General features: G+C 30.4%; 1 protein-coding gene across 1 annotated transcript in view; it reads right to left on the reverse strand.

Moving 5' to 3' along the window:
• LOC132759500 (low-density lipoprotein receptor-related protein 2-like) overlaps window positions 1-21,475 on the reverse strand; it is a gene marked incomplete at its 3' end in the record, with an annotated part of 52,563 nt that overhangs the window by 14,708 nt on the left and 16,380 nt on the right. The window contains exons 2-11 of the mRNA XM_060751282.1: window positions 10,856-10,879; window positions 9,039-9,298; window positions 6,334-6,568; window positions 5,606-5,863; window positions 4,259-4,517; window positions 3,133-3,295; window positions 2,706-2,816; window positions 1,843-1,973; window positions 917-1,133; window positions 221-379 (exon numbers count right to left, since the gene is read on the reverse strand). Of these exons, the coding sequence (XP_060607265.1) occupies window positions 221-379; window positions 917-1,133; window positions 1,843-1,973; window positions 2,706-2,816; window positions 3,133-3,295; window positions 4,259-4,517; window positions 5,606-5,863; window positions 6,334-6,568; window positions 9,039-9,123 (1,618 nt within the window). The remainder of the gene's footprint in view (window positions 1-220; window positions 380-916; window positions 1,134-1,842; window positions 1,974-2,705; window positions 2,817-3,132; window positions 3,296-4,258; window positions 4,518-5,605; window positions 5,864-6,333; window positions 6,569-9,038; window positions 9,299-10,855; window positions 10,880-21,475) is intronic.

Below are 21,475 nucleotides of genomic sequence, written 5' to 3' on the forward strand. Positions count from 1 at the left end.
TTTATATATGGTATGACAGACAAATTGTAAATATGACTTTTGCCACTTTCATGACAAATTATTTCGCATTCAATACTGCTTTCTTAATTTAACACCAGTGATGCTCTAACTTAATAACAAAACATTTAAAAGATTTGCATTTTCTTACGGTATAAAAACCATAAATTTCGTAACAAAACCTTTTTTAAAGTAGGCAGTACTAAGTGTACATATAACTAACCGCTGATATTTCCAGATGCTTTCACTATTAACTCCTTTGCATCGTTCTCGATAGATAAATCAATCAGTCGTTTATATATGGAATTATCCGCTGTTACTATGAAAAAGATCCTGTTTTTCATATCCATATCAAAATGTTTTATAATGTCTCCAGGCGCAGCTAAAATGTTAAATAAATTAATTGTATAGAATAAGTAGAGTTTAATAGTTTATTGTCTCATTCCAAGCATGTCATATATACAATACATCACAAAATAAAGAGTCATATAAAATCGTAAAAGTAGCAAGTTTTCAAACAGATATGATTCGACCAGATATCAAGCAATCGAAAGAGAAAAACTTTAAAATAAAGTATTTACTATGGATCTAATAAAGGAAAGCTGTGCAGCATTTTGTGAAAACATTAACGCACGTGCACAAATCATTTGAATATCAAGTCAGTTATTGTTGTCAGTTATTTCCATTGATGTCTTTACCCGATGAACAAATTTTACATTATATTCAACGTAAAAATGCATGGTATCCGTTGTTGCCAGTTATCATTTGGCAATAAATGGGTAATGTAAAATAAAAGTGCATCAAATTGACGCCCAATTGAATAACGGCAAATAACATAAGACTAAATTAAACAACCTTAAATAACATAAGAAAGAATTAGAAAATGAACATAAATTTATAAATAATATTCCTGTTATACCTGTAGGGATCATTGTTGTTGTGGGAACAGTTGTTGTTGCTGGAGGCGTTGGGGTAGGAGGTATTGTTGTTTTAGGCATTGTGGTAGGCGTGTGTGTTGTTGGAGGGGTAGAAGAAGGTGTTGGGTTGTTTGCTGCGGTTGGTGTTGGGCTATTCGCAGCTGCTGTTGTGGATGAATCAACTTGCCTTCTCCGACGCATATTCGGAATAGGTGAACTCTGTAAAAGAATTTGAGCCGCGTCACGACAAAACCAACATAATGGGTTTGCGACCATCATGGATTCAGACCAGCCTGCGCATCCGCGCAGTCTGATCAGGATCCATGCTGTTCGCTTACCAACCCTAAAACAAGTAGAGAAACTGATAGCGAACAGCATGGATCCTGATCAGACTGCGTGGATGCGCAGGCTGGTCTGGATCCATGCTGGTCGCAAACCTATTATGTTGGTTTTGTCGTGACGCGGCTCATTTAAGCTAAATAAGTTAACTAGAAAATTGTATGGATACTCGAACTCATTAAATTTCTTTCACTGTAACATGGTTGACCGTTACGTTTATGAATTATAGACATTTCATCACTCTAAACTTTAAAATGCTCTACGGGATTTCCAGTTTCCTTTCATATATTAAATACATGTAGTTTTTTTATATTTTGAACTCTGAAACACAATATGTTTTTACGATTTTAAGCGAAAAATAAGTATAATTCGTACTGAAAGTAATAAAACAAAGAAACAAACAACACACAAAGGGACAAATAGACAACACTAATTTAGTAAAAACGTGTCCAGCATCGTTGTGCACAATTTCATTGTTCAGTGTTTTTTCATCCAATATATTTTCTTTTTCTATTTCACATGTGAATTATCGCCTTTGTTTTTCTCATGAATTACCTTTTTCAATTTTATATATAAAATTCTCGATTACCTTTTGCTGTTTTATAACGGTGAATACACAAAAATGCTTTGTCTGGGGTAAGATCAATACTTGGGTATCTACCATACAAATGTGAGTAGCATTTGCAAACACGATGGCTTTCCCGAGAAACTTTTTATCCTCTGAAAGTGGAAGCAGTTGTAAAGTCAATTGGTAATGACGTATTTTTTTACAGTTTTTCTGCTATATTAAGCGATACATTGGTGTTTAACTATGAGAGTAAGTAATCATTGTTTCGAACTGTTTATATTGCAAATTGTCTGAAATTGTCACTGTAGTTTACAGTATCAATATTAAAACCCGAGCAAAAATAGTCAGTTTGATATGCAAACAGTATTTTGTTCGTTTGGTTTCAACTCACAAAGACACTGTAACGTTCATTAGACAAATTTCCATTCTAATGGTGAAGGAAAAGCTGGGGTCCCTTATGTACATTATGTAAGCACGTGACGGCAATAAATAGAACCACAGACCTTTCTTAAGCTAGTTTAATTGCTTCCTAAATGTGAAAGAATTCAAATGTCACTGGCGGTGTTATAAGTAAAAACAAAGAGTAGCATGCGATGTATTGTTGAAGCAAATAGCTGGAATACTTTCATCTTGCATTGCCGTTGTAAGTGTTTTAAAAGTGACAATATGTTCATATTTAATTGTCAAGTTTTGCCAGAAATTGTTCTCATACATAGAACGAGGAACATTTTTTTAACATATTTCTATAAAAAATATAAAATAGTCCTTGCAAAAAGTATTTTTCAAGTTTCAAATAATTAATTTTTTAATGTCTACTTTCTATCAAATCAATCAACTTCTTTATCCTAAAACTAGAAAATACAATTTCACCTAGATGCACTGACCTTCACATTTACGAGTACTTGAATTAAGACTATGTCCTTCAGCGCATGCGCATATCGCACTGCCTTTTATCGTAATACAAAACTGGTCACATTTCAAAATGGCGCAATAATCTGAAATTGAAGTAGAATTATGAAGACACACAGTTATTACGTCATATTAAGCGTACAAAGTAAAATTTCGCACACACAAAAATTAGAAACCTCCGCGTGTTCGCGCTGTATATGTATTGCAAGGTAAAATTACTGGATATATTTATTCAAGTCATTTTACATAATATAAATATTTTAGTTTTAGCCATTTCAGATTTTTCATTGATTTTACTTCTTACAGTTTTATGACTGAAAAAAAAACCCACTGCAGTACAAACTGTCTGCTCGGGTACAATGTTGTTTGCACAGGCCAACGGAAAATATACTTAAAGTCTACCTCTATCTCTCAGAGGCTGTGTTTCTTCACTAAATACCGCCACACCGTAAATATCATGAGGGTAGTAAGTGATAATTTCTGCCTCCATTTTACCATTGCCCTCTTTCGTCTTATTTATTGTGTACAAATAGCCCTCATAAGTGTCGCTAACATACAAAACATCCTGGGAAAAAAATAAAAAGTTGAAATTAAAGTGAATTGGTCTATAATAGAAGGTATGTGAAGCAATAAATAATTACGTTGATATTATTTAGTATTACACATTAAAAAAAAAGGAAAAACAAGAAACACAAAAAACACACATAAATGCCATTAGCAAGTGTTGAAATACATGATCCGACATCACATATATCTATATAGCACATATAACAATTATTATTATTATAATTAATCATAAAATGTTCATCCTTTAAGTTAATTACTTACGACTTTATCAACATATATTTTCTTTCAAGCAATATTCTATAAATATTCTATAAGAATATCTAAATGATATATTTCTATAGATTTTATCAATATTTAAAATACTTCTATCAATGTTTAAAATACTTCTGGAAAATGTGCACAATGTAGACCAATTCACATTAAATAAACTTGAAAGAGGAATATTAATATTTTAAAGTTTAGAAGGATTAGATTTCCCTACATATTATTAACTACAGGTAGATACAGGAGAGTAACGCATCAATGACTTATGAAATATGTCAAAATACCATTTGCAAATTGGTACATTGCAGGGACCTTTGGAAGATGTTGGGCAAGCAATGTTCAAACATGTTTATATATAGTTTTAACTTAAAATAAAAAATTTGATGACCAAGTAAACAAAACTTGCCCCTTGTGACTGAGGGGTTTAAGGGTTGAGGCATCCTAATTGACGCCACCGTTTATCCCTGCGTGATCGCAAGAGGCGGCTAAATGGTTTCGAATTACTGGAGTCTATGCATCTCTTAGCTCGAGCAGGTAGGGTGGTTTTGATCCCTGGTGTTGCTTTAAATTTGCAACACCCGAGGTTAGCCAAAATCATCATTCCTGTTTTCGGCGCAATGTGTTGGTGCGCCGTTAAAACCAAACAAACAAAAACAATACTTGTTCAGTAGTCATCACCTATACACGTAAAACTTACCCTAAATAGTGCCATATCGTATAAAGTCACGCCACTCATTCCTTTTAGCAAAGTTCGCTCTTTTCCTTCGTATGTCATATACAAGATTTTGTCTAAAGATCTTTCTATCCAATATATTTTTCTCTCTTTACGGTCTAATTCAAGACATGACGGATATGAATTATCAGCAAGATAAAATGTTTCTCTTGAGTCCAAGTTCCCGTCAAGGTTGGACCTTTCTATTTTACGTTCAGCTCCAACGTCTGACCAAAACAATAGCCTAAAAAGCATGCAAATCTTTATTAACTGCATTGTTTTATTAGTCGTTACTTTTAATACTACGTACATTATTGAAATATTTATATGTCAGTATGAACGTTTGTAACGTCAGTTTTCATTGCTCAGTCGTGACGTTTATATTATTTATAAATACAGTACCTTATTTCAATCAAACTGAGGAAAGCGTTGATGCAATATTGACAATTCCTTATAAATATGTTTTATAAGTTGTATGAAATATGAAATTCACTGCATGTATTTAACTTAAAACAGTATGCTTCCAGATTTATGCAAATTTCTATGACAATTTTGAAAATGTATTTGCTATTGTCAAGGCTCATTATAATATATATATATATATATATATGACATAATATAGATACAAATATAAAACCATTATTGAAGAACCACATTCGTTTCAACGTAAACGGTAAGACGTCGTGATTTGTTGACGCAAAATAATGAAACTATAGTTTTCTATAAAGGCTGTCGTAAGTTTTTTATGCATGTTTACTACTTTTACTTAAACACAATAAAAAGTCTGATGTTATTCTGGTCAATACACCATGCAGTTATCATTATATACATGTACTCACGACTTTAAAGACTATAATGTCAAAAGCTACACTTTAAGTAAATGATTAAAATGAACAAATGTGTGTTTCCCAGTAATTAGTACCAGGAAAGTTATGTTTATCGAAAGCATATTATGTCTCAGAAACGAAAACATATTTCCTTCTGTAGAAAGGGCAAATGAGAGTTTTATAACTTTTAGGTTATAGTTTAAGAACATGTTAGATGCTTATTACCTGAAGCAAGTGTTGAATGTAATATTATAGTTGGTTATCTAAGTAACAGACTGTAAAGAAAATAGTATTTTGACTTCCATACAAAATACTAAATCACTATAACTGTACATGTACTTATTGCAAAAAAAAAATAATAAAATAAACGGATGAAAAAAGATGGCTCAGGTTTTTGTCCTATGACTAACGTTTTGGAAAATATAACTGGACATCAAAAATAAAATAAGCTTCTGAAAACATGAATAAAAGCATTTCTTAGGCATAATGGACCTTTAAATAATACCCTTCATGTGGATCAACTGCAATACCCATTGGTGCTCCTACACTTTCTTCAATAATAATTTTATAATAGCCCATCTTCAACTTGTCAGGTTGGCCAGGAACTGCCATGATTCGTCTAAATAAGGTATCAGTCCAATAAACTGTATGTGATAGCCAGTCTACCGCTACTTGTGCCGTCCCCTTAGACGCTGCAAGGTCCATGTTGTTGATTGTAATGTTATTAAGGTCTGTGTTATAGTCTCTGATGTATGCAATTGTACTGAAAAATGAAAGAGGGAGATATTAACTAGCCTAATATAAACATGTTGCTATCATTCCATAATTACGTTCCACAAAACGTGCTTTGTAATTATCAGAGAAAACGATACGGTAAAATTGTTATTGACCTTTCTCTAACATTAAGAGTCGAAAGTTTACAAAATAACAAATGAGTTGAAGGAAGAAAGGAAGGAAGAAGGGAAGGAAGGAAGGAAGGAAGGAAGGAAGGAACGAACGAACGAACGAAGGAACGAACGAACCAACGAACGAAGGAACCAACGAACGAACTAAGGAAAAAGAAAGAAAAAAAGAAAGAAAGAAAGAAAGAAAGAAAGAAAGAAAGAAAGAAAGAAAGAAGGAAGGAAGGAAGGAAAGAAAGAAAGTAAGGAACGAACGAACGAACAAAAGAACGAATTAACGGGAAAAGAAACAAAAGAACGAACGAACGGAAGAAAGAACGAACGCTCTTACCTCGAAAAGTCATCATGCATGAAGACGGATTTCTCCCGGAAGTCAACATCGATGCTTTGCATTTTGGTATCTTCGTTGATGAACGCAAAATTCGGAATGTCAGGCGTGATTGCGTCATCATAGCCAGCGTATTCACCTGTGATGATTTCATATCCCGGAAATCCCTGTAAATGTCGTATTCTACCTTTGATTTCGCTGCTCCATGTATAATAGGTCGTAAATATAAGACCACGATCTGAAATATGTTCGCTACAAAATCAACTCGTTTTTCCAAACGCCAAGATAGAAATACAAAAAGGACTATCAATGTTTCAGTGTGAAAGCGAAAAATGAAAACATTTATGGACCCACCCTTTGTTTTGAAAATGACTTATCGCACGCCCCCATCCTCATCCCAGCCCCACCCCCTCCCAAAAATAATTAATAAATGAATAAAGTAGACACATAAATACATTAACACTGTAGCAATTGCCTACAATGCAAAAATGGAAGATTAAAGCGTTTTTTGTATGATACATTTGTTGCATGATTTTTAAGAACAAACAAAACATATAAAAACGCACATAAAAACGTAAGTGACACTTTTCAAATTTTATGATTAAGTTATTTTAGTGAAGAAAAATAAGTAAATTATTATATTTGATATATAAATAGGGTAAAGGTCAGCAATTGTAAAAAGTGCAAATTAAAAAAAATCAGCTGCATCTTTACATTTGCTTTACACTCATTTAATCTATTGATAGATACACGGGTGTTATGCCACGTGTCAAAAATGTACTTCTGTAAGAATGTCATGCTTTGTAGGACGATTTCATAAGTATTTTTAAAATATACCTAATTATGTAACATGATATAGTACCCCACATGACCCATGCGTCGTGATCGACAAATTGCGACTCTAAGTTTAAACATTTTAATTTCAATCAAACAATTTTACGACGCATATTAAACTGTTTGTTATTTTTTAAACAAAACTGTAAAAGCAAAATTATACATATAATATACACCTTTTGATTATTTCGTTATCTTTCGTTAATAATAATCAGAATTATTGCAAGTTCAGTTTAAAATAAGACGTAAAAGGATTTATAAATAACCCTTTATGGAAAATGTTCACCTAGTCACTATGAACCCGCCTGTATTTTTTGTGTTCTGAAAAGCGCACTCTTTGTACTAAATATCATGCCCTCGCCATGTTTAATGCTTTATCTATAATAAAAAATATCCCTTAAATACCGACAACTACTTCAACTATGTTAACAATTATAACAACCCGGGTTTTATTTATTCCGTGTGAATCTTTATTTAATGAAAGATTAAATGCAGTATGATGTCAACGGATTTCATTAATTCTGTGTCTTCCTCCTTTTCATTTAATATTTGAATCACATTGAATGAATGTAAAGCATATAAGTATGTAACGTTATACAAAATAAAGCTTATGCAACACAATATGACGTAATTGGCATAATGTAACGTTACGTAACATGACTTTACAACAATAAGAAAACACATAAGTTAAACTACTTAAAATGTGAAACAAAATAATTAACGGTGGTTTTAATGTTTTCATTGAACCTTTTGATCTTGTTGTTGTTTTTTGTTGGTTTTTTTTTTTGCTGTTTTTTTGGGGGGGCGGGGGGTTAAGGGGTGCAAATGAAATACATTTTTTTACTTCGTGCATCCGATATTTAACATCAACACATTATTCGTGTACAAATGATTGCCCAAGTTACGCTCTTATGAAAGTACAAATTAAATATGATTCAATTCAGCGCTGAATTTGCGAACAAATCATTTTTATCAGATGTTAGATTTATGAGCCTGTCTACACTTATAGCAAAGTTATGAAACATATCAAAACTTAACATCTAACTAAATTTGATATCACTTGCAAAGCAAATAATGATTATAACTGTTTGTTTTTGTTGTTGTTTGTATAATACGTTGACATGAATTGAGAAAGGATGCAGGATGTGCGAAGAATGCTAATTTGGTAGGTATATTTGCTTCTATCATGTTCTCTTGACGAGACGTATCATTATATTTAATTTTATTTATCATCATTTGTATATACCATTCCAAAACTGAAAGGACACGGTTTTTGTCATGACGGAACTTGGATTTTTTTATGAGATGAATGTTCCATTTTGTATATTAGGTATTATCCCAAAATTGCAGGTCTGCTATTCTAATTGTGAAAAATGGCCAAAACTAGAAAAGCGTTCCAACGCTTTCATTCAAATCAAACTGAGAATTTGTTATTAATTAGAATTACAAATTTACTTTTACACCGATCTTTCTGTTTGTGCAATAAGGCGACTAGTTAAAAGATTAACGTACTTTAAAGAATATAAAAAATCGCTTCAATAGTGATATTTAATATATTTTTCATGGGATTTTTCTTTAATTGTTTCTGCAAGTCTGTGGTAAATACGTTTGCATAAATGAATGTTTGTATATTATTAGATATACGCTCCATAGAATATAACGGCCTGTCTTTAGTTAGTGCAAAATTTGTTGTACAAAAACATTTGTAATTAACCCGATACAAATGGACACCAATATCACCTAAATGTATTTTCAAACTTCTTTTTCAGCAAATATATCAATTCTAAGGGAAAAAATGCATAACATTACTTAGTGATATGTACTTATTTAAAAAACAACAAGTATTTAAAATGCAGTGTTTAAATTGTTCTTACCTTTTGGCCAGTTTGTAGTGCCTTGTGTAATTCCTTTGGCAACCAACACAAGTAAAAACGCAACTGACAACTGCTTCGCACTCATTGTCAAAAATAACTTCTTTATAAATTGTACAAAAAACAATTTTCTTATGTTTTACTTAAATTAGAAAATTCTTTTAAATTGTCATTTCGGTGATTTCTCTTGTTTATACGTTGTTCCTTTTCAGTTATATTTTGCCAAATGATGGGCCAAATGTTTATGTACCTGGCTACAACACCTGAAAATGATTATTATAAAAATGTATTAGGTACGTCTCCGCTGAATACAATACTGAACTTTTGCTAGTGTATCTAGTTTCAAATAACTTATTCAAGCAATGTAAAGAAAGATTGACAAAATGTAGGATACGTATATACAGTCATACTTTAAGGTATAGAGAAATTCAAGTGTCCCTGTCTAGTACAATTCTAATCTTGTTTGATGGAAGAAAAATTGTTACAAAATTTAAATACACATATGAAATTGATAAAGATAAATAAAGATCCTGTAACACAATTTTTTCATGGTTTAATTTCATAAATATGATGCTCAAATTATGATTGTCAATATTGTAAGTTCCAATAAGCATTTATTTAATAAAGATATTTCCCAATTAACATTTCATGTAAAGGGAGGTAATATGAATTTATTTTTTATGAATTGTAAGTCAAATTTTCCAATAAGAAATAAATGCATGTGTTTTATTGATTAAATATAATGTGCACAGATATTAGCAGTACACATTTTACATATTCTTTGATATACAAAAACTTATATATACAAAAAAAAAACTTATACATATATAACTTTTTGCAAGTGTGGTAAACGCACAGTAACAATATCAATCACAAAACATACAGGATCTTTAAGAGTATAATTCCATAGTATATAAACATGCATAGATCAACGATTTCAATAAGATAAAAGAGTTTGTCACAAAACTTTGTGACCATATGGATTTTTTATTTAGTTTAAATTAAATAATTATATAATGCGTGGAGTTTATCACTGTGAGAATTTTTTAAAGACTTTTTTTTTCTTTCTTTCTTTTTTTCTTTATTTTAAAACGACACCACTGGGCATTGATATACTTTTATTCGATATTTATGTACCCTTGATAAAGATGTAGACAAATAACTTGTGTGTAAAATTAAAAAAAAAAATCAGCTTGAAACTTCTTTGGTAAAAACTCTCATATCTATGCGATGCACTTTTGGGTTAATGCCTTTTGATATACAAATGTATATAGTTTAATGTCAATGCATACGACATTGTTATAAAAGGACAGTTTCTTATTGTTGTTCTTATGAAATTTCAAACAAGATGCTGTTATCTTTGAATGCCTGCTTTTTGCAAGGATTTTTGATACTAATAAGGTAATGTGCAGCAAACCCATTGATCATGCAACAAACGCATGGACGCAAAAGCTACAAACTATTTCGAAACAGTTTTTTCTTTTCTTTTTAAATGGTGTGCAAAGCACTAGGTGATTTAGTACGGATATTATGCAATGCATGATTTTGATATATAAGAAGCCTTTGGTAATTTTATTACACTAAATTGTGTGCGAAATCGTTCATCCGTCCATTAATTTGCAAAACTGACCTTTTACATAAATGTGTGCTAAACGAATTGGTATACATTAAGCACTCTGGCTTAAGTAATTTGTCATATTTACACTGTTAAGCTATACAATAGCTATCATAATAGCTTTTCAAAATAAGATGTTTTCAGTAGATTAAATATAGCAGAACGATTGTGAAAAACCAAGCATATTGCTATAAAAAATAATAACCTGTCAACACAAGAATACAGAATCCTGAAATATAAGATATTTTAAATGTCAAGCATATTAAAAATATCGATTCGTCATTTTGGTTATTTTCGGTAAATTTTGGTTATAATAAAAACAATTGTTCGAGTTTGTGAAGAAATTATGTAATCATCGAATCTTATAAAAATAGATACAATTTTTTATTATTTTTTCTTTAAAGTACAACAATAGAACATTAAAAAGCAAACAAATAGATTTCGTTTGTGTTTCAAATCGTATTTATATAACCCCTTGAGTTTCCTGTTTAATGTGAAACATCAATTTCTAATATTTAGAAATCCTTGATGCGGACGATTATTTGACCTTAGTTTCAACTTTATCAAAATAATACAAAATATGACGTTTCCTTATCATATGCTTACGAAAAAGGTAACATCACATTCATCAAGATAAAAAACACTAAGCTTTGAGAACACCGGATAAAAATCTAATTATTAGTTTACATTTTTAACGGCCAAGTGAATTGTTTGATTAAAAGTAATTTAAGACCAATAATGAGGCTAGGGATCACCTTATTGAAAGGTTACTGACTGAAACTTTTTTATCAAACGTTTATGAAAATAAATATTTTGCGAGATATAAAGTGTTTTCCTTAAGTTTATACATTTAGCTGAAAAAGTAATTGAAGTTTTCATTCGTTATGTTTTGTGAAAGTGCTTGTCACACTATTAAATCACAGTTTATTTGCCTCAAACAAGATTCTTATTAAAAATTATATGTGGTCAATGCAATAATTTCATTATACATTATCAGATAATTTTGGACAAGACAAGAAATTAGATTAAGCAATATAAATGTCTCTTACTAGCCTTTAAGTTAATTTGGAACGTATTTATTTGAATAGATCGATACGTTTCCAAAATTAAGAGGGGTTAAAGTGTTGTACCTTTGCAACAGAGGCATACACAATTATTATAACGGAACGTTACTATTTTATGTTTCAAATTCTGTTCAAAGTTACTCCTGAAGGCTAAAAACTATGCCTTTACACCTATTTTGTTAGTTTTAATGTCGCATCAACACAGTTGAGGTCATATGACGACTTATTAGCTTTATTGGCGGTGGAAGACCTCGGGTGCCCCTCTGTACGTTTACACAAACATACTTCATGAACTTTTCAGAACTTTATTTGTCATTTATTTCCATTCATTTTGACTTTCTATTTATCTTTTTTTTGCCATAAATCATGCAATATATGTTTCATGTATTTTTCATGTTATCAAACTGGTATCAAACTAAGGTATAAATCTGTAACTCAAACACAAACTTCTTTTTCGATAAGTAGGAGATAATTATAGGTTGGGTTGTGAATTACATACTAATTTCTCTCTTCAGGGTTTCATGTTGTGTAAATAATATCTGCTTCTTTGGTTTGTTTGGTCATAAACAGTATCAAAGCTACATTTAAACGTCACTCATTTATTTACATCGCAGCTTAAATAAAATGCATTTGTATGCGTAAATTTATGCGCAGTATATAATGCTATTTAAGAGGATAGAATATAGTAAACTGTATTTCGTGAAAAAGATTTTCGTACTTCTTATTTGGCATACTAGTATTTTATGTAACGAATTATCCGTTCATTTTTTGCCAAAGAAATACACACCATTTGTTCTATATATTAATAAGGCAACATTACTACATTAAAAATAGTAATGATATGATTTGACGCTCATTGGAATAATTGATCCAGTTTACTGTGGAGAAGTTATTGAAACATCTACATGTCGATGTTACAAAAAAAACACCCGCTATCAGACTGGTCTTAGATTATTTTTTCAAGATAAAAAGATAAACAAAAATGTACACGCCCGACTTAAAACAAATTCAATTGTATCATAATTTGGGGGGGGGGGCTTTCTGTTGAAAATGCGATAGTGCAATAACTTATAATCTCTGAATTATTAAATTTAGAAAGACTTATTCCATTACTGCACTAATGTGGCTATATAAATCAAATTAAAAAGTTAGCTGAACGCTCAGCGTGTTCAGATATTTCGACAAGATGTTGATATTTTTCCCAAAGTACAGATTTTTTTGTCACATTGATCCACGGTTCAAGACGCATGATAGTGATCGTTGGTTTTAAATTTGAGTAGATATTTTTAGTTAGTTTTATCTAATAAAATAAAACAAAAACCAGTATAAGACAGTACAAAGCAGTACCTGTTCGTGAATATATCCTTTAGCTATGTCATCAAATATATTATACTGTCACAGCAATAATTATGTATCATGTCACACTTTTATGATATGACTTTATTCAGATTTCTACCTATATATATCATTTTTTTGTAACTTAGGGCAGATTCATAACTTCATCGTATTTTCCCTTATTGTACCTTAATGTAAATTAAAATTTGCTTTAAAATAATATGAGCTGTCGAATATTATTTTATGTATTAAGTAAAATGTATCAAAAGTGTCATAATTATTTCGAAGGTGAAAGAAGCCCCGATACCAACCATCTATCCACCCTATTCCCCCACTTTATTATTTATTTATTTATTCATTTATTTATTTATTTATTTATTAATTTGTAATTGGGAGAGAGGGGGGAATATAAATTCGATAACGAATATGTATAAAATTGAAATGATAAATTATGAAAAAAATCCATGTAAAGCAATTGATTCCTAGCATGAACAAGATTTTAATACAGTCCAAAGAAATTCCAAACATTCTGTATATACATACTTTTAATTAAATTAAAATGAATTAATGGCATATAATTAATGATGTTTTCATGTTAAATGTCATGTTGATTGAAGTATATTACGCTGCATTGATAACGTTAGGTATTTGAAAGCAAACACTTCATGCTTTTTTTTGTTTGTTTTGTTTTGAGTTTTACGTCACATCGACACAGTATAGGTCATATCGCGACGTTCCAGCTTTACTGGTGGAAGAAGACCTCAGGTGCCCTTCGTGCATTATTTCAGGCACGAACGGGTACCTGAGTAGAACCACCGACGTTCCGTAAGCTAGCTGGACAAATCATGCTATCTAATTGTAACAGACATATTGCATTCATAAACATTTAACTTATAATTGGTTTCCTACAAATAAATCTTAATATCATAAAAATATAAAGCTTATTTAAAAGATTAAGTATCGTATTATGAACATTTTATCTTGCTTTGTTGCATGAAAGTCAAAGCACATAACCTTCCAGCACTCCCCATTCAAAATAAAGTTCACTGACCTGAAAATTGCCGCTACGTTTTTATATAACATAAACATCCAGACTGAAACATATCAAATGTTCCATTGAACTCATTTGAAGTGTCCCAAAGTTTACATGTCAATGAAATGTGAGGTGAAGCTTGACTTACAATCGTTTGATAAATCTTAAAAAATAAAATCGCCGTCCTTTCTGTACAATAATGCTCGACCTCGTTTGAATGTATGTTAACTTATTCGGCGGTCACGCATTCATATCTACACTTTTTAACTTCAAAAAGGTGTCTTAAACGTTTTTCTATGAGGGAAGAGTAGAGAATAAAATGATTTGAGAATGAAGATTATTTATTTGTTCAATAATAAAAAAAGATTTGCTATGATATGATGATTTAATTTTACTTTTAGTCGCAATACATCTGCATGTTTTACCAAATTGTATAACATTATTAGCCTGGGTTCCAGTCTGTCGATTTTTTATGTGCTTCTGTTCGGCAAATCGATACTATCAAAACCAGAGATGCTGTGTTATCTATGACGATCGAGTAAGAAGTAGCGCGTAAGTTATGAATAAGCAAAAAAAATATCAAGGCCTCAATCCCAGGCTATAACATTATGTGTATGTTCTGACAAATGAACCTTTTTCGTTTACGATAATATGTGGTTTCATTGGTTTACAAATTGATATGTGTGAATCGTTCAAAGTTAAGATAAAAATAAAAAACTTTGATTGTGTCGTAATTGACCAAATGGTATCCAAGATTTTTGCTGGTTTACAAATTGATAAGGAATAATCGTTGAAATTTAATAAAAATAGAAAGATGCAATTATTATGTCTTTATTTACCTAATGCCATTCAAGGTATTAGTTAGTTTATGGGGAATCGTTTAAATCTTATATAATCTTAAAAAGCTTCAATTGTGCCATTATTAACCAAATGCCATTCGAGGTATTTGCTGGTTACAAAGTGATTAGGGGTAGTGGTTAAAATCTAATATAATTATTAAAAGCTTTAAATGTGTCGTTATTGACCAAATGCCTTTCAAGGCCTTTGCTGGTTGTGTTGTTATTTAATTAGTTGTCATCCTCGAGTGTAGTTAGATATTAAAAATTTAGAAAAATAAATCTTAATAAAAATGACGGTTGATTTTTAATATGAATTGACTGTTCTTTATTAGAGACAAACATGTGTTAAGTAATGTGTCAGTTATTAATTAAGAGCATGCTATGTGCTTTTAACTGTATGTTAGAAGTGCCGAGTGTGAAATAATATGTGTCATACGGGTAGCATATGAAATACTTATGATTAACTGTACTAAATGCAAAGAAGCAAAACATTGAAAAGATAGTAAACCTATATTGCAAATAAATACTGCCTGAAACAGGGCATAGAACAATAGCAGGTTTTCAAAGAAATGAAAATAATAGCAATCATCGAACTTAATGGGACTCTAAAATATACTTACTTAAACGTAAACGTCGTGTGTTTTGACAATAATTCATGTATTTCAGTTTCATAGTAATAAAAATTTGTATCACTGATCAACATATTGTAATATTTTAAGTTGACGTCAGCTAAGCGTTTAGCATTAGCTTATAAAACATGGTCAATTTGATGCTTTCAAATTGCATGAGTAGGTGCAGCCAATAAATGAGATTCAGATTTTTATATACATTCTCTGTCCGCATTGAATCTGATATACAGAATACACATGCACGGTCAGAAACATTTTTTTTTGCAATAATTATACATTTCTAATATGCCGTAGAAATAAACTTGAAATGAAATATGCAAATATACAGTAATAAAAGACTTCTGTCAAAGCGCTTTAAATAACACCTTAGTTTAAAATAAGCATTTCGGAAAACCACATTTGTGATTAAAATTTATAAATGTAATTTACATTTCCTTTCATCACCATCATTTCATCATCATCATCATCATCATCATCATCATCATCATCATCATCATCATCACCATCATCATCATCACCATCATCATGAAATCATCAAATCATCATCATCATCATCATCATCATTTTATTATTATTATTACTATTATTATTATTATTATTATTATTATTATTATTATTATTATTATTATTATTATTATTATTATTTTTATTATAATAACCAAAATAGCATGCTATCTTTCCTTCATATCTACTTCATAATATATTTAACGTTTAAACCAAATTGTTATTTATACATGTGTTTTTGCACTTAAACTAATAGAAACTTCAAACAAGAACAGCGATAAAAATAACTTACAAGTAATTCAGTATGTACTAACCTGTGACAATCACTTCAATACCTTAAACTTTACGTCTATTATTAAATAATGCTACCATAATAATTGCCAGTTCTGTTTACCTTATTATTGGTTTAATTTTTACTAGGTAAATTATTGTATTACATAACTTTAGAGCAGTCCCAAACGTCGCCCAGGTCGGAATTTTCGCGGAAAAATAAACACTTTCATGGAAATATTTTAATGTGGTTTAAAATTAGTTTTAGTATCCGTATGTTTTAATCCATTGCTTTCAATTTCATGAACAATAAAATATATTGTTTTACTTAACATGGTATAGAATTGTACAATTCTGTTTTATAATTGCATAATTCCTGCGGTATTTGCACGATTCCTATGTTATTTTCAAATTCGTATATAACTGTATATACACGGTGTTTTTGCACGAACAAGCTCATTTTATTTTTGTAAGAGCTTTTGCCTCACGCAATATGTTTAATTGATTTGACCATCTTTCAATGGGGACAAAATCATTCAGCATTTTAAGAGCTTTATATGAACTAGTATATGATATTATTATATATTAAATTCTGGCTAAGAAGTGGTAAGTGCAGACCATGATCTGACGGTACTGGTGTGCCGGCTGATCTTGACCAGCACTGCTCGCATGCGTTGAATTTGTTGCCACCAGTAGGTTAATGATAATGGTGTTACATTAAGCATGCCAAACTATCTAAACTTAATGTGCGAATATAATATAACTTTTATCTGTCATTGATTGAAACTGGTAACAACTACAAAATGGTATGTTGTATTAACATCTCATGATTCTTGTTGCTGTTGTTGTTTTTGTTGTTATTTTTGAAATGATTAAGCGAGAGAATACATTTTATGAAACATTTATCATCTGTCTTATGTTACAAAAAGTATGTTTTTATTTCTATTCATTACTAATTTGGTAAAATGCATTAAATCAAATGATTCGGTAAAATATAATTTATTACTTATAAGGGACATCTGTGGTTTCAACAACAACAAAACTGAATCAAACATGTACGACATGTATATTGTCAAAATAAAGTTGTATATCTAATGCTGAATGTATTTTAATTAATATGCACTGCGTAATTGAATTTATTGTATTTGTAAAGCTTACTTAAGGTTTTTTAGATAATAATAAAGTTATATTGAACGTTAAGCGAATGGTAACTCATATTTGAAAAATATATTTTACAATAGAAACAACAAGTAATGCTTCAGTAAAAGTAGATGAATTGTGCTTTCCATTTTATTGATTTACAGAGCTCAGGTTTCAGTATCCAAATGCAATTCTCTTTTTGATTTTTAAGTTTATTTGCGATGAGTAATAAGCAAAGTTCTATGCTTCTAAATGCATAAAAAATCAACAACATTATATGTAATAAGATTAGATGTTACGATATCATCGCGTCGCGTTATCATAAGTTTAATCATATAATAACTAAATTCACAAAGAAAATTAAATCATGGAATAGGTACTTTTCGAAATAGATAATGCTTCTTTCTTTTTTAATGTCCCTTAACTTAATATAGATGCAATTGCGTAATGCTTCATTCTTTGAATATGACTTCCTTATTTGAACTCCGGATTTGTTAAGATTTTCCCCTCGATTATAAATCTAATGCACTTGAATTTACTTCCTTGACTTATGCTTAACAATTTTTATAATTTAAGATGATTAGACTTTAAAAATATACGTATGTTATATAAAGCCAAAGAACTAACAACTTAGTAAAATAATGTTTTATTTGATGTAACATAAGAGTGAATTTCATCAATCATTTTCACTTCTTATCGAACAGTTTTAATGGTGCGATGATCTTAAACCCCATAGGATAGAAACCAGTATTCGCGTGATTGATTCACATAAAACTACATGGTTGTTTGAACTTGAAACTATTTTAAGTGCACATTTAAATAAATACGTTCACCTAAATGCCCTGCTTAACAATCTTGATGACCTCATCGCTTTCAACCAATGGGTAAATTGGAGCATTAGATTGTTTGATTGTGCGTTTACAACTTAGAAGATAGTTATTGCATAGCCATACACATGCATTTGTGGTAATAATTCTATACGAAATAAATTTGATTATGCTCGTTATTTTAAATGCCAATATTATTCAACTCTTACGCATTTAGATCGACACTTATACATTTTTCTTACAAAGTGATAATAGAACATATCTGACTAAAATAAGATTATCTGTGAAACATTTTGCACAAACATTTTTGCATAAATTAATGCATTTTAATTAAGTTTTATATATTTAAATTGTCCTGCAATCCATATCCATAAAAGACCAAAAATAATTCAGTTATTTTGATAAGTCATGGCATTCTTCTTTAAAGAAACTGAATTGATAAACTCAACATAATTATATTTCTTCTTTGCAAAATAGTTTTAACATTCAAACTGTTTGATTTACATGTATTGATTTTCCCGGTAAAAGCATAACCTGATGGTGTAAATATTGGAATAGGAAAAAGAAGCATAAATAAAATAAAATAAAAACTTGTTAATTAACAAATTTTGAAACTAAATTGAAATCACAATTTAACCCATTACTTCATGAGCATTTTGTGAAAAATGGCTGTTTTCATTGAAAAGTCTCCCGTTACAAGTTCAAATTGCTATAATACTATAAAAACTGCTTCAACACTAATCAAACTTGGCACAAATGTTGACTGGACCGTTGCCCTTGCAAGAACATGCTCAGGCTTAAATTTTCTGTTACCATGGCAACGAGGGGACATCTCAAAATTGCCAAAAATCACTATTTTGCGTTGATTTTTTCCATCAAAATTAATTTTAAAGTGCTACAACTTCTCAATGGATTGAGATAGAGTCAAATGCTTTTCAGCGTTGGTTACACGTTACCTAATGATCAATCAGGGGTCATTTACAGCCTCTCACAAGTCCAAAATTTTCTTGGCGATGAGGGGGACTCCGCCCCCCTTCAAACCCCCAAACAGAAGGGGGCATATCCCCCTTCTGGCAACCCCTTGATGTATCTTTTGGTTGGGGGCCGCGCCGAAAAAGAGGTCACTTTTTTAACAACATTTCTCAAACAAAAACAAGTGTTTGGGGCCTAAATAAGGCATGTTTTCATCATTTGAGACAACAAAAAGGTGGTGAAAAAGGCGTTAAAAGGCGTGTATATGAAGTAATGGGTTAATGTTTCTTTGTACGAGTATTTTACTGACAATTCAGCCTTACGGATATATAACTTGCGATTCGTTGACAATAAACATATCTTGTTAATTATTATTTGAAAATGAAATATTTTCACTTTTAAATCACTGTAATACTATAAATAACCAAATGATTTTCATTGCTTATGTAAATATGAAGTCAAACCATTACAATCAACGATTTGATTTTCAATTATATCATGCAACATACAAAGGATTAAAATTCCAGAATTTATTGCAATTCGACAGTAAAAGTTTTACTACTGTGTATCTTATGATTCATTTTTGCTAGTAAAAGAAACAATCAAAGGACATAAATCAGCATGAATCATCGTTATAATAGCAACAATTGATTTCTGTTATTATTTGCATATTGAAAAATAACAAAATATATTTAAAAAGACATTTCTAACTCGACACGCCAAACTTGGAATTGTTGAAGGCTCGGTTTGATGGTCGGCAGCTAAAAATGCAGCAAAACTTCCGTCCACTGTCCCTATCAGTGGCTTAAGAAAAGACAAATATTTGAGTTGAAATGATGCTTGTTATATACATTGTACAATAAACTAATACTTGATTTAGTTTTGCAAATTGTTTTCCTCATTTAGGGCTACAAACATATTGTTTTTTAATTACTTATATACAAACTGTACAATGTTTTACCCTGAATGGTATTTAAAGTCGAATTGATGGTTAATTTATATCCGGGAACTTCTGCATGTATATATAAATGTTTGTAGCCCTAAACGAGGAAAAAAACAGTACAAAACTAAATCATGCATTAGTTTAATGTCAATTTTGAATTCAACTTATGTTCCTATTGAGATGCATTGATGTTAATGCTTTCATCACACTTATTGTAAAACGAAAATGCAATAACGCTGATAGTTTTTAGGACATAAAACCCTCTTTAAAATTCTAGACCTTAAACACAATTAGGTTGTTATACCTTCATGTACACATTATTACTTTCTTGAACTTTATCGTTCATTGAAATCACACCGTACAATTAAATGCTGACCCTTCAATGCTGACGTATGTTTGTGCAGCTTTATTATCAACAATTTTTTTAAGCATTAGGAAAAATGTATTTAACTTGAAATCACTTCACTTGATGAGCGACATCGCAATTAAAGAAGAGTTTACTCTCTCCTTAGTATTTGCATTTCAAAAAATGAAATGTTTAAACTGAATTTGCTTTGTATATATTATCTGATTATATAATTGTTTGTTTGCCCGGTAACATTTAAATAGTTTTAAACATATAAATTTCCTAAAGTAATTAAACAACTTTCCCTAACTTAATTATTTAAGATGTGCACTAGTAAAAATGTTATTATAAGATACTTTTATTGGGAGATTACCAATAATTAACCGGATAATTAACCATTGTTAAACGCTTTATGCATAAGTATTAGAATTACAACCATTTAAGAATACTAACATAATTCAAATTTTAATATGAATAGAAATTATTAAAACTCACTAGAATTTAAGATGCTTCTTTACAAATCCACTTTATATGAGTATCACAAGATTTATATGATGTTAAACGCTTGAAGATCCGAATTAACAGATATGCGGGTAACGTTTTTACACTTAATTTAAAACAAATTGCGACATAGTAGGGGTAAAAGATATATATTTAAACTGATATGTGTATTCGAGTGTGACAGACAATAATGACTTGTTACATATTTCACAAAACGAACTCAATTGTGTCTCAACCAACAAATGGTATTTCATCTTCAAAGTTTATGAACCCTCTTCCTAAAAATAGTAATTAATTGAAATTACATTTGCTTAAAGGAGCTTTACTTAGGTTCAAAAATTGTAAAATCCTAGAATTTTAAATTTATTTAAGCGAATTGCATATTCATTTCTCTCTTCAGGGTTCAATGATGTGTAAATCAT

The sequence above is a fragment of the Ruditapes philippinarum genome, unplaced genomic scaffold (genome assembly GCF_026571515.1).
Source record: "Ruditapes philippinarum isolate M1 unplaced genomic scaffold, ASM2657151v2 ctg4821_1_1_1_1, whole genome shotgun sequence".
NCBI lineage: Eukaryota > Metazoa > Mollusca > Bivalvia > Venerida > Veneridae > Ruditapes > Ruditapes philippinarum.